The sequence below is a fragment of the Rhagoletis pomonella genome, unplaced genomic scaffold, assembly GCF_013731165.1.
Source record: "Rhagoletis pomonella isolate Grant_MI unplaced genomic scaffold, Rhpom_1.0 Rhpom_scaffold_00007, whole genome shotgun sequence".
Taxonomy (NCBI): domain Eukaryota; kingdom Metazoa; phylum Arthropoda; class Insecta; order Diptera; family Tephritidae; genus Rhagoletis; species Rhagoletis pomonella.
The window spans coordinates 31,174,462-31,184,569 of NW_023458561.1; the positions used below are offsets into that span (position 1 = coordinate 31,174,462).

General features: G+C 34.7%; 2 protein-coding genes across 3 annotated transcripts; both read left to right on the plus strand.

Moving 5' to 3' along the window:
- LOC118742586 (maternal protein exuperantia) lies at window positions 1-4,039 on the plus strand. Of its 2 annotated transcripts, XM_036474773.1 has the most exons (6): window positions 1-215; window positions 271-300; window positions 1,662-1,908; window positions 2,462-2,614; window positions 2,751-3,660; window positions 3,725-4,039. In XM_036474773.1, exons 3-6 carry the CDS (start codon window positions 1,726-1,728, stop codon window positions 3,973-3,975), a joined length of 1,497 nt encoding a protein of 498 aa, XP_036330666.1. In that variant the 5' UTR covers window positions 1-215; window positions 271-300; window positions 1,662-1,725; the 3' UTR covers window positions 3,976-4,039. The 2 variants fall into 2 exon arrangements, with proteins under 2 accessions (XP_036330666.1, XP_036330665.1); XM_036474772.1 differs by lacking the exon at window positions 271-300.
- Window positions 4,040-7,995: 3,956 nt separating this feature from the next.
- On the plus strand, window positions 7,996-9,428 carry LOC118742590. The gene is made up of 3 exons (XM_036474782.1): window positions 7,996-8,105; window positions 8,167-8,341; window positions 8,485-9,428. Coding segments are annotated over exons 1-3 (831 nt in total). The 5' UTR covers window positions 7,996-8,103; the 3' UTR covers window positions 9,139-9,428.
- The last annotated feature ends 680 nt before the right edge of the window (window positions 9,429-10,108 follow it).

Here is a 10,108-nt window from a genome sequence, read left to right on the forward strand (position 1 = left end):
GAGCCCTGCTTCTTATCAGTTTTGTAAGTGTGGTGCGCAGCCGTTTTTAGAATAAGAAAATTTTCTGACCAACTTTTGATGTTTGTGGTTATTGCATCGTGGCCCAGAAAATAGTGACGGCTGCATCAAAATATTGCATTTAAAAGTGTTTTATTGAAATTCGCATAGCTTAAAGGAAGTAACTTTCAATACTACGTTGCTTTTCCCCGGTACAGGTTAGTATTGATGGCAATACCATTGGAAATGATTTTCATATTGGCATTAACCTAGCTGTGAAAAATTACTGGTGCTTGATACTTGGTAAGAATGTCTGGCGCTCCAATGCATACCGTCTCTTGTGCAAGGAAGAACTTGAATAAATGATTAAAAAACATTTGATGCCACGTACTGGTGCATGATAATAAAATATTCGAGCCAACAGCAATCAAGCTCAGCAGGTCACGTCGGTTTGCTCTGATTTTCCAAACAAATCTTCCTTGGGGTTGGGGCGTTTCATTGCTAGATACAAATGCACACAAATACGCTTAAAATCAGCCATCATTTAGCTTTTGTGTCTGGCACGAATTTTTTCGTTTATTGGTGCGTTCACGTCTGACGCCACACCATCCAGTTGCCACAGCCGCTTAGTTTATACACGCCCAATGCTAACAACCTTTACGCGCTGGAAAAGTCAAAGACTCGGCAATTCTAAAATAGTTCATACTTGTGTATAAACAGTAAAAGGGAGCCTGAAGCAACTAAAATTCACTATCCAAATCTTAACCGTTCCGTACAGTGAAAATCTGCATGCAGCAATTAGAGAAACTGAAGTAAGGTAAGAAGTAGAAGAAGATATCAGCCAAGATTAGAGGGCAGCAGTGACCTGCATAGATTTGTCGCTAAGTTCTCTGAGAATTGTACCGTATTGAGCGAGCGAGTTCAAAGCAAAGAATAGAAGCACTCAAGAAACCTATCCAACCATCTAATTGTTCTACTTTCGCCCTCATCCTTACCTGCATTCGCGCAAACGATTGTTCAAAGACTATGATCGTGTACTTCCGTTTCGAATTACCACGAGACTTCGAACGCCTGACACCAGCAGCCGCTGGTTTATTTGGTCCGTGAAATTCAAGCTGCGCGGTACGCGTATAAATAAACTATCAAATCGATTCTACTTACCAACTGTAAAGTTATACTAGTGGGAATATTCATTATTTTAAAGCATACAATAAAAGAAGTGATGCACTACTCCACTTTGGAGAATTCATTATAATATCGTTTTGCATTTATATTCAAATTTTGAGTTGTTAAGAAAAACCACTTGCTAAATTCAGGTTGATTTCTATATTCACAGGATTAATTGTCTTTTGTGAGGCGCTATCGAAATTTAAAAAAAAAAAAATCCATTTAGTTCGTTCAGAAAAGTTCGTTTTGTTAGCAAAGAAAAAGGAGTTCAGCTGCTTTAGGTAAAATATATGAAAGAAATTAGTAATGCTAAAGCCAATTGCAATGGTATTGAGCGTAAATCTACAAAAATCGAATGCGACATTAGCGTAATTAGTTTCGTTTCACGAAAATTTGTTTTAACGATTTTTGAAATCTCTTGAAATCTCGATTTGTAGGCCATTTTACGTTTTTTTATAAGGTCTTTTTTCAAAAATTTCGACCTTGCCTACTTTCAGCGCATTTAACTAGTCGAATTATTCCGATTTCGCTTGGATTATTTTTATTGGGAGTTTTTACAAAATGGTCGCTTCAACGAATGCAAGTCAAGATGGTGTAGTCAATACTCCCGCGAGTGCCGTCGCTAATGGAGTAATAAGCAATGGCATAATCAATGCAGCTAACGCCAGCAAGACTTTGGCCAAGGGCAAATACACTTTGGTGGGCATCGATATTGACACAACGGGACGTCGGCTCATCGATGAAGTAAGTATGCATACATACATGTGAGTAAAAAATTAACTACAGTCAGGTCTGGATATTTATACATACATAATATGTTGATGTGCATTTTCAATTTTTTTCATTGATTTTTTTATCATCGATTTTCGTATAAAACTATGGCGCTTTTTTTAAATCACACAATGCCAATAGGGCGCTCCACTAAAATTACCACAGTTTTTCTTTCTGATTTCCCAAGTGCATATGCACAAAAAAACAAAAAAACTGTTGGCATGCGCGCATTAAAGAGAAAGAGCTCAACAACAACAAAAAGCTGATGCATCCGCTTAGCATCTAATCCGCTTTACTGTTATGAAGTCATGTACTTGTATTCACGAATTTGGCGGCTTACTATTTTGTTTGTGCTTATATAACTGAATTTATTTCTTTTGACTAGGTATTTGTTATCATATTCGTCGATTTGTTCTGCTGCACTAAAAGTCATTGGCCTTTAATATATATATACTTTTTTTTAACAAGCAAGAAAGAATTCTAGTTTTGAAATTACGAATTTCTGGTGCTTTAATTTCTTTCTCAGATCGTACAATTGGCCGCCTATACACCAAAAGATCATTTTGAACAGTATATCATGCCATACATGAATTTGAATCCTGCTGCTCGTCAACGCCACCAAGTGCGAGTGATCTCTATTGGATTCTATCGTATGTTGAAATCAATGCAAACCTATAAGGTAAGAAATAATAAAGCGTCTTTAATAAATTTATATGTGCATGTACAACTTGGTTCTCCATACTTCCTGCATTTTCTTTTTGCATATTTTTGATTGATTTAAACATATTTTTTTTTACTTTCAATATTGACTTTAGATTATCAAGTCTAAGTCGGAAATCGCTGCCTTGAAAGATTTTCTTGATTGGCTGGAAGCGCTTAAAGCCAAGGATGCAGCATCGCTAGGTGTAATTCTAGTCTATCATGAGGAACGCAAATTCATTCCATATATGATTTTGGAATCGCTTAAAAAGTACAACCTGCTGGACAGGTTCCTTAACACAGTCAAATCTTTTGCCAATGGTCTAACTTTGGCCAAAGCCAATAACAATGAATCATTGCAACATTACACGTTGCGTAAACTCTCCAAAGTGTTGAGTGCCAAGGTGCATGAAGTTAACAATAACGCATCTGAGGGAGAAGCAAATAACAATGTCAGCTCAACAACTGGCAACACTGAGGGCCAAATCCTTCAAAAACCATTGAACAAAGGTGTACCGGCACACGAGCGTGAGTTGTTCGACGGCAGTGCTAGTGTACGTGCCAAGTTAGCATACGAAGTAGCATTGCAGTTAAGTAACGAGGAACACAAGTTGCCGCTAGACTCAACCGCTGCATTGGAGAATCTGCTTGCCGCTGTACAAACGTATGCACAACCCATCGAATGCGATTTGAATGAATTGCAGAGTCAAAATGAGAACTTGGAGCGCCAAAACTCGTTCCGTCCTGTGTTTTTGAACTACTTCAAAACAACTCTCTATCATCGGGTGCGTGCTGTTAAATTCCGCATCATTTTAGCTGAGCAAGGCTATGATCTGCAAACCCTTAATGCAATTTGGAGCGAGAAACAAAAGAATGGCTTGATCGAAGTTCTGCACGTAATTGAAGAGCTGAAACCTGAAGATAAGACGGAGCTGGCCGATTTATTTGACAGTTACTTCGATCCAGCAAAGACGACTATTAAGCCGATTGTCAAAAACAACAATCGTCGCCGAAATAGGCGCGGAGGTAATAGAAAATAATCATTTAGTTAGTTGTATATTCCAATAAAATAATCATATTGAACAATTAGTACGCAACGTAAAGAACGAGGGTAGCAACAGCGCTCGTCCTGGTAGCGAGCAAGGAGCTGGCGGTGACAAACAGGCTGCGGCTGGACAGCTGCCCGATTCTACCACCAAATCGCCATCTCCGCCAACCGGTGGCAAGCCCCAGCGCGGCAAGCGTAATCCACGATCGCGCAATAACTCCTTAAGAACACAGCCACAGCAAAGCGCCGTTGAGACTACAAAAGTAACGGCAACAGCAACAGCAGCAAATTAAGCAACGACAGTGCCTTATCAAAAACAAATAAAGGAGGACGCTGTTGTAGCCCCAAAAAAAAAAACAAGTAATATTTTTATGTAATATTTTTGTTTCACAAACGTATCGAATTTGAATTCAAAGAAACATCATAATTATTTACTGATCAACAAGTTGAGCAGAATTTGAATTATTCATTTTACGTATTGCATTCATATTCACCTAAAATTACATATACGTAAAAATATATAACATTTATCAGCAACAGAACTACAATATAAACTAAACGAGTACATTTGTCGAACATTATCAGCTACAATAAACTATTTGTAGATGACGTTAATTTAATTTGATTATTTTGAAGTCATTAATAATTATTATTTTATTTTGCTTTCTTACAATACAACATACCGACATATGTTCATAAATATGTAAACTATATAGTGTATTATTACGCTTTTGTTATGTATGTCGAACGCTTTCAAAAAAATCTAGACTTACTGTAATAATTTATTTAGTAGTTTTACTAGAGTTGAGTACATTGTTCAGCAAATATTGGCTACACTCTAGTTTGACGTCTTCAAGGATTCTATAAGAATTCGGAGAGCTATGCTTATTTGCACAAATTGGAGTTTTGAATTTTTAAAAGGTGCGCTTTAAAGTTTGTTTTATAATTCTTAAACTGCTGTTTATGTATTATTAAATTGTACACTGAAATGTTGTAAATGCACATATGTAAGAAATATATAAACATAGTATTTTTCCCAACATAACTTACATAAACATACATATTCATATCGTGGTCATCTCAAAGGTTTGTCGGTGATAAATTTGAAACGAAAAATACCTTTAGAATTAGAATATTGTAAGCTTTCAGATTCTTCTCATTTGCCTTAAAATATTGTTTTTAAGATTCTTGTAGTCTTAAATTCGAGGAAACTAAGAATATCGAGAAATGATATATTTTCAAAGTCTTCAACTGAAACCTTTGGGAATGATGACGATGATGCATTACTTATTTTCATAGCACGACACTTAGAAGTTCTAAGTTAGAACTCTTGAAATTTCATACATTGAATGAGTCTTCTAGCAATTTAAATGCTTTTTTCTGAGATGAGAGATCGAGCCCGACCCGCCAAAAAGATGTAAGCGAAATATTTTTACAAATTTTAATTTTTGGTGCAGACATTTTCCTAGAGCATGACTGACTTCCTAAATGCATCAATACATAATTGATACAAATGTCCAATTCGCACAACTAAGTTCCAATTTGGCATTTGGACGTGGTTGCGCATATTATACATTTCCATCAATTATAGTTTAGAAACAAAGGAAGACTGATGCTTTGTATTGATGCATTTAGGAAGTCAGCCGATAGATGCACTCTGCATCAAAAAAAGTTTGAAAAAATTTCGCTTATATCTTTTTGGCGGTTAGGGCTCGATCTCTCATCTCAGAAAAAAGCATTTAAATTGCTAGAAGACTCATTCAATGATGATTACTTTCAGAATTTCCATAAAATAAACCGCGCTGTGTAAAAACAGTAAACAAACACAAGTTTGAAAGTTTCCTCAGTTTTCAATTACTTCATATTTCTGAAAGCATTTAGTTATATAAATTACCATTTACCAGTTTTAGCTTAAACTCAAAATGAAAAAACTCAGGGATTAGTTCTGCAATCGACAAAAATTGGATTGGTGCGTTGCAGTTATGGAAAAATGAAAAATGAAAGAAACGTTCAACTCAATCAAGAACGAGGAGTAATGATGATAAGAAGAGAATTTACCATGGAACATGAAATTTGAAAAAAGGAAAACTAAACGTTTTCGCCGATTGTGTAAACTCCTTGTCCGAAATTCTAGTGACTGAAAAAATTAATTTGTTTGATTTGAAATTTAACAAAATTTTTGCGTACGCAACGCAACATACATTGGAAATGCAGCAACAATGAAATCTATATAGTGCTTATATGAGAAGACTGCCATCAATGCCAGTAAAAAGGATTGATTTGTTGCAACAATGCAAACAAAATTAAATAATTTAACAATAACATGAATACACATGTACATATCTGCGGTCGTCTCAATGAAGCGTGATTCTGTCGAAGTGACTGACTAATCTAATCGTGATATGCACGTCCAGGCTTCGCAGGATAGAGCAGAATTTTTGTTTAGTTTATTAACAAACCTCGCAGTCAACATCCATGACTAGAGCCACGCAAATATTATTGATTTATCTTTAAAATATAAAAACGGAACAATATTTGGCAGTGAGGATACATTACTTATATTAACTCAATTAGTATTGTTCTGAAATTAAGGAATTTCAGAGCTAACTCACAACCACCTAACCCATATTGTTTTATTACAGCTTAGTGCTAGATTTCATTTAAATTTTAATATGAACTCTAAACAAAAAATGAAAAAAATTAAACTATAATATCTTTTACAGCAACACTTGAATAACAGGGAATTTAAATGCCAATGATAAAATACCTATTTGTTAAATTTCCACGGATCAGTAGATTCATTATCTATGCGCTAAAAACAAGATGTATAAAAAATAGGCATAGCAGATTTACATACATACATATATAAAATTACTGATTTGCTCTTTATTGTTCTCGTATTTGCATTGCAACACTCGTGGAAACTCATAGTTAAAACGCAACAACAATTCTTTTTACACACACCGAAATGTTATTGCACTTTTCCGCTTAAACGAATGAATTCACAGCGAATTGCACTGCATTTTTTCGATGTATGCTCCACAAAACTACCGAGTTCTGACTAAAAAAACTAAATATTCGTAATATTTTTTGTATTGTTTCTGTTAAAAAATTTTTTTTTTGCTAATTTCTGTTGTGGCTTTGTGTACTTTATTTGAAATAAAAATTCAAAAATCAGATTTAATCAAAATCTTTTAGTGCCCGTTTGAAATGGAAAGAATTATACCCATTGCATTTTCCTTTTGTTGCTGCAACGGTCTAAAAAATCTGCATGCGTCTAGCAAGTCCGTTGTTGTGATCTTACAAAAGTAGGATACTTTGTCTTTCATGTCGTCGACCAAGTATTATGATTTCAAGTCAAGGGGGGAACCCTTAAACTGCGTTTAAAAAGCTGAATGCGAATGGTACAATAATAATACACAGCAAATATTTACATAAATGCCGATCCAGTGCGTGTACTCTATGACGGCACGACTCATGTGTGTATATATATAAATAATATACATACAGCACAGTAACCTTGCAACCAACTACCTTTTGCCATTCAAACATCGATTTTATTGGTGGTCCCAAGCTATTTAGGGAATTGTAGCGTATTATTCAAATCCTTCCAGAAATGCTTGGTCTTTTTTTTTGTCTTCTGAAAAGTATTGCTCCATCAATAAAATGCATCAGGATAATTAGTACATACAAAACTAGCCCAATAGATTAATAAAAATGGAATCCCTTGTGCGTATTACGGAAGCTCGAATGTTGGCATGTTTATAATTGTTGTGTTCAAACGGTGTCCAAATTAAAAATAGTTTTTGCGTTCATTTATATATAAATTGAATATAACAAATTATAATGATGTCCTGTATAAGGCTGCGTTTCCTCGAATTATTTTACTATTGATTAGCCATTAAATAGTATCTTTTTATTTCCGGTGTTTAAATTTTTGAATATCTCATTTCCTCTTTGGCAATTTCCGTTGGAGAAGTAAAGAAACATAGCCGAAGTTTGACAGTCATCTGATAAAATCCCCTTTACGCATGGTGATGCCATTAAGTGAATGCCTCCCTGAAAATCTTGCGAAAAGGTGGAACCATTTTTTTATTTTATACCTTTCGCTTTCTCTTACTTTTGTGTATTTACATGTATTTTTTTAGACAAAAGAATGAATTAGCTCACAAAAATTAAAATTAAATTCCTAAATTGCTTCAGCTATGTGGCATCAATGTGGCATTCGATTTGTCCGCAGTATGGCAACGCTTAACACCAATTAATTCGAATGCCATTTCCCATGAAAAAGTTCCCTATTTTGAATTTCCCAGGGTCTTTTTCCCACACACATTCAAAGTTAGAAAAATTCCTTTTGCTGTAAACGCAAATAAATTCACACGAAATGCAATTTTCTTCACAAAACTCCAAATCTTCAAAAAATGTAAGAATATTTTATTTTTGAATTGCCTCCTGTTTTAACTGTGTGTTTATATTTATTAAAGGTCCATTAATAAAACGCAGCTGAACGCTTTGGTAAATGCAATGGTGGAAAATGCTGATATAGGCAGAAGTTTTCAGAAGAAAAACAAGGAAAAGACCCAGCAATTCTGGAAGGATTTGAATAATTACTTAAATAGCTTGGGGCCGCCAATAAAATCGATCTTTGAATGGAAAAAGGTAGTTGGCCGCACGACCACTGTGCTGTCCACATGCATATGTATATAGATGTACATATGTATATATGCATGTGGTGCACTGGTCCGGCGTTTATGTAAAGATTTGCTGTACATAATCTGTTTAATAGTCGGTATTTATTTTAGGTATGGATTGACCAAAAACGGTATGTGCGGAAGAAGGCTATTTTAAATGCACAAAATAGAAAGAACAACGATGGAGGTAAGATATATATTTTTTCCGCATTGGAGCAGTCAATTCTGAACTTGGCAATGCCTGTTGAAGACAACAAATCAGACATGATTCAAAAGAGTACTCTCTCTGAGATTGAGGGAGACACAAATGTAACTTTCAAAGTTTTTAAAGAAGAACCATTTGAACAAGAAGATAGTTTTCAAGAGAACTCATCTGTTTGCGAATACATCGGTCAAAGCAGACCGGAAAGTACTACACCAATACATAAGAGAAGTCGTGCAAATGAATTTGAAATCAATCCCAATGACTTATTGGCCATGGAGTTTAACGTCCAAAATGAAATGATTAATAACTTTGCTGGTGGCCCAGAACTGAGCGGAAATCAATACAATGAAGTCCAACGTCAGCTAAAAGATTTGAAGGCATCAATCGAAAGTTTAAGAGGGTGTCAAGACAGATTGTTATTTGAAACAAAGCGTCACCATTTAGAAATGGAACGCCTTAAAAAAATTGAAATGGAAAGGAATCTGGAACTCATCAAACGTCAAATTGAAGTGCAGGATTGGAAAATACTTGCTGCGAAAAGAAGTTTAGGCATGGATTAAATATATGAAATAACACGAGCGTTTTGCAGTGCAAAGGAAATAATTTAGTTTCATTGGATATCTGAATTACATATTTTATAGTTAATATGAATGCATATGTACGTAATCCATGTTCATACATACATAGTTTAAACATTCTACAAAAGTGTATTCATTAAACAACTTTCATTTTTAATATTATGGACAAAATATGCAATGACTCAGCGAGAGCTAAGCAATCTTTTATAATTTGTTACAAAAGTCCATAGTAAAAACTGCCTTCCTCATGTGATTCACAAAAACCTAATAGATTAAAAAAATAAATAAAAATAATATTCCGACGAACTGATAACCTCCTCCTTTTTTGAAGTCGGTTAGCAATTGCTATTACAATAAACTTGTCTTTAATACAAATATAACGCTTTATTTTTCTATTTTATGCAAGGCACATTAAACAGATAGCAGCATTAGAGCAAAAACGACAAGCTGCGTATATTTTAAAATTCAACGTGCCTTGATATTATGGTGGGAATTGTTTCCTTTGTAGTTTCGCGCATAAACTCACTGGATATGTTGGCTGTATTTGTAATTATTCTCAAGTATCCACCTTATCAATGTAGCTGTTCACACCTGCCTGGTCATCTGGTTGTGATTATTTATGAACACCCACAATATGGAAGCCTAAAGTGTAAAATATTTTATTAATATTCCACTAACTTGCATTTGGAGATAGGTATGTATGTCTTCATCAAGCTTCAAGTGTTATCGTAAAATTATTGAACTTATTGCCCAGTGGATATAGTCAAAACAAAGTAGACTCTAAAGATAAAAGCAGATAAAATCTTATTTTAACTTTAGAGTAGAATTAATTTTTACTATTAAGTACGGGCTATTATTTTTAATAATATGCAGCCCTGGTTATTTTCATCGATCAATACAGTGCATAGTGTTGTATGAATACTATCGCTTTTCACTGTAACTTTTGACATTT

What these genes read in the sequence shown, in the direction of transcription:
- LOC118742586 (XM_036474773.1), top strand. Translation starts at nt 1,726, where the DNA reads ATGGTCGCTTCAACGAATGCAAGTCAAGATGGTGTAGTCAATACTCCC. An exon ending in GACGTCGGCTCATCGATGAA is followed by an intron (nt 1,909 to 2,461) that starts GTAAGTATGCAT and finishes TTTCTTTCTCAG; the next exon opens with ATCGTACAATTGGCCGCCTA. An exon ending in TCGCCGAAATAGGCGCGGAG is followed by an intron (nt 3,661 to 3,724) that starts GTAATAGAAAAT and finishes TTGAACAATTAG; the next exon opens with TACGCAACGTAAAGAACGAG.
- LOC118742590 (XM_036474782.1), top strand. An exon ending in CGATCTTTGAATGGAAAAAG is followed by an intron (nt 8,342 to 8,484) that starts GTAGTTGGCCGC and finishes TATTTATTTTAG; the next exon opens with GTATGGATTGACCAAAAACG.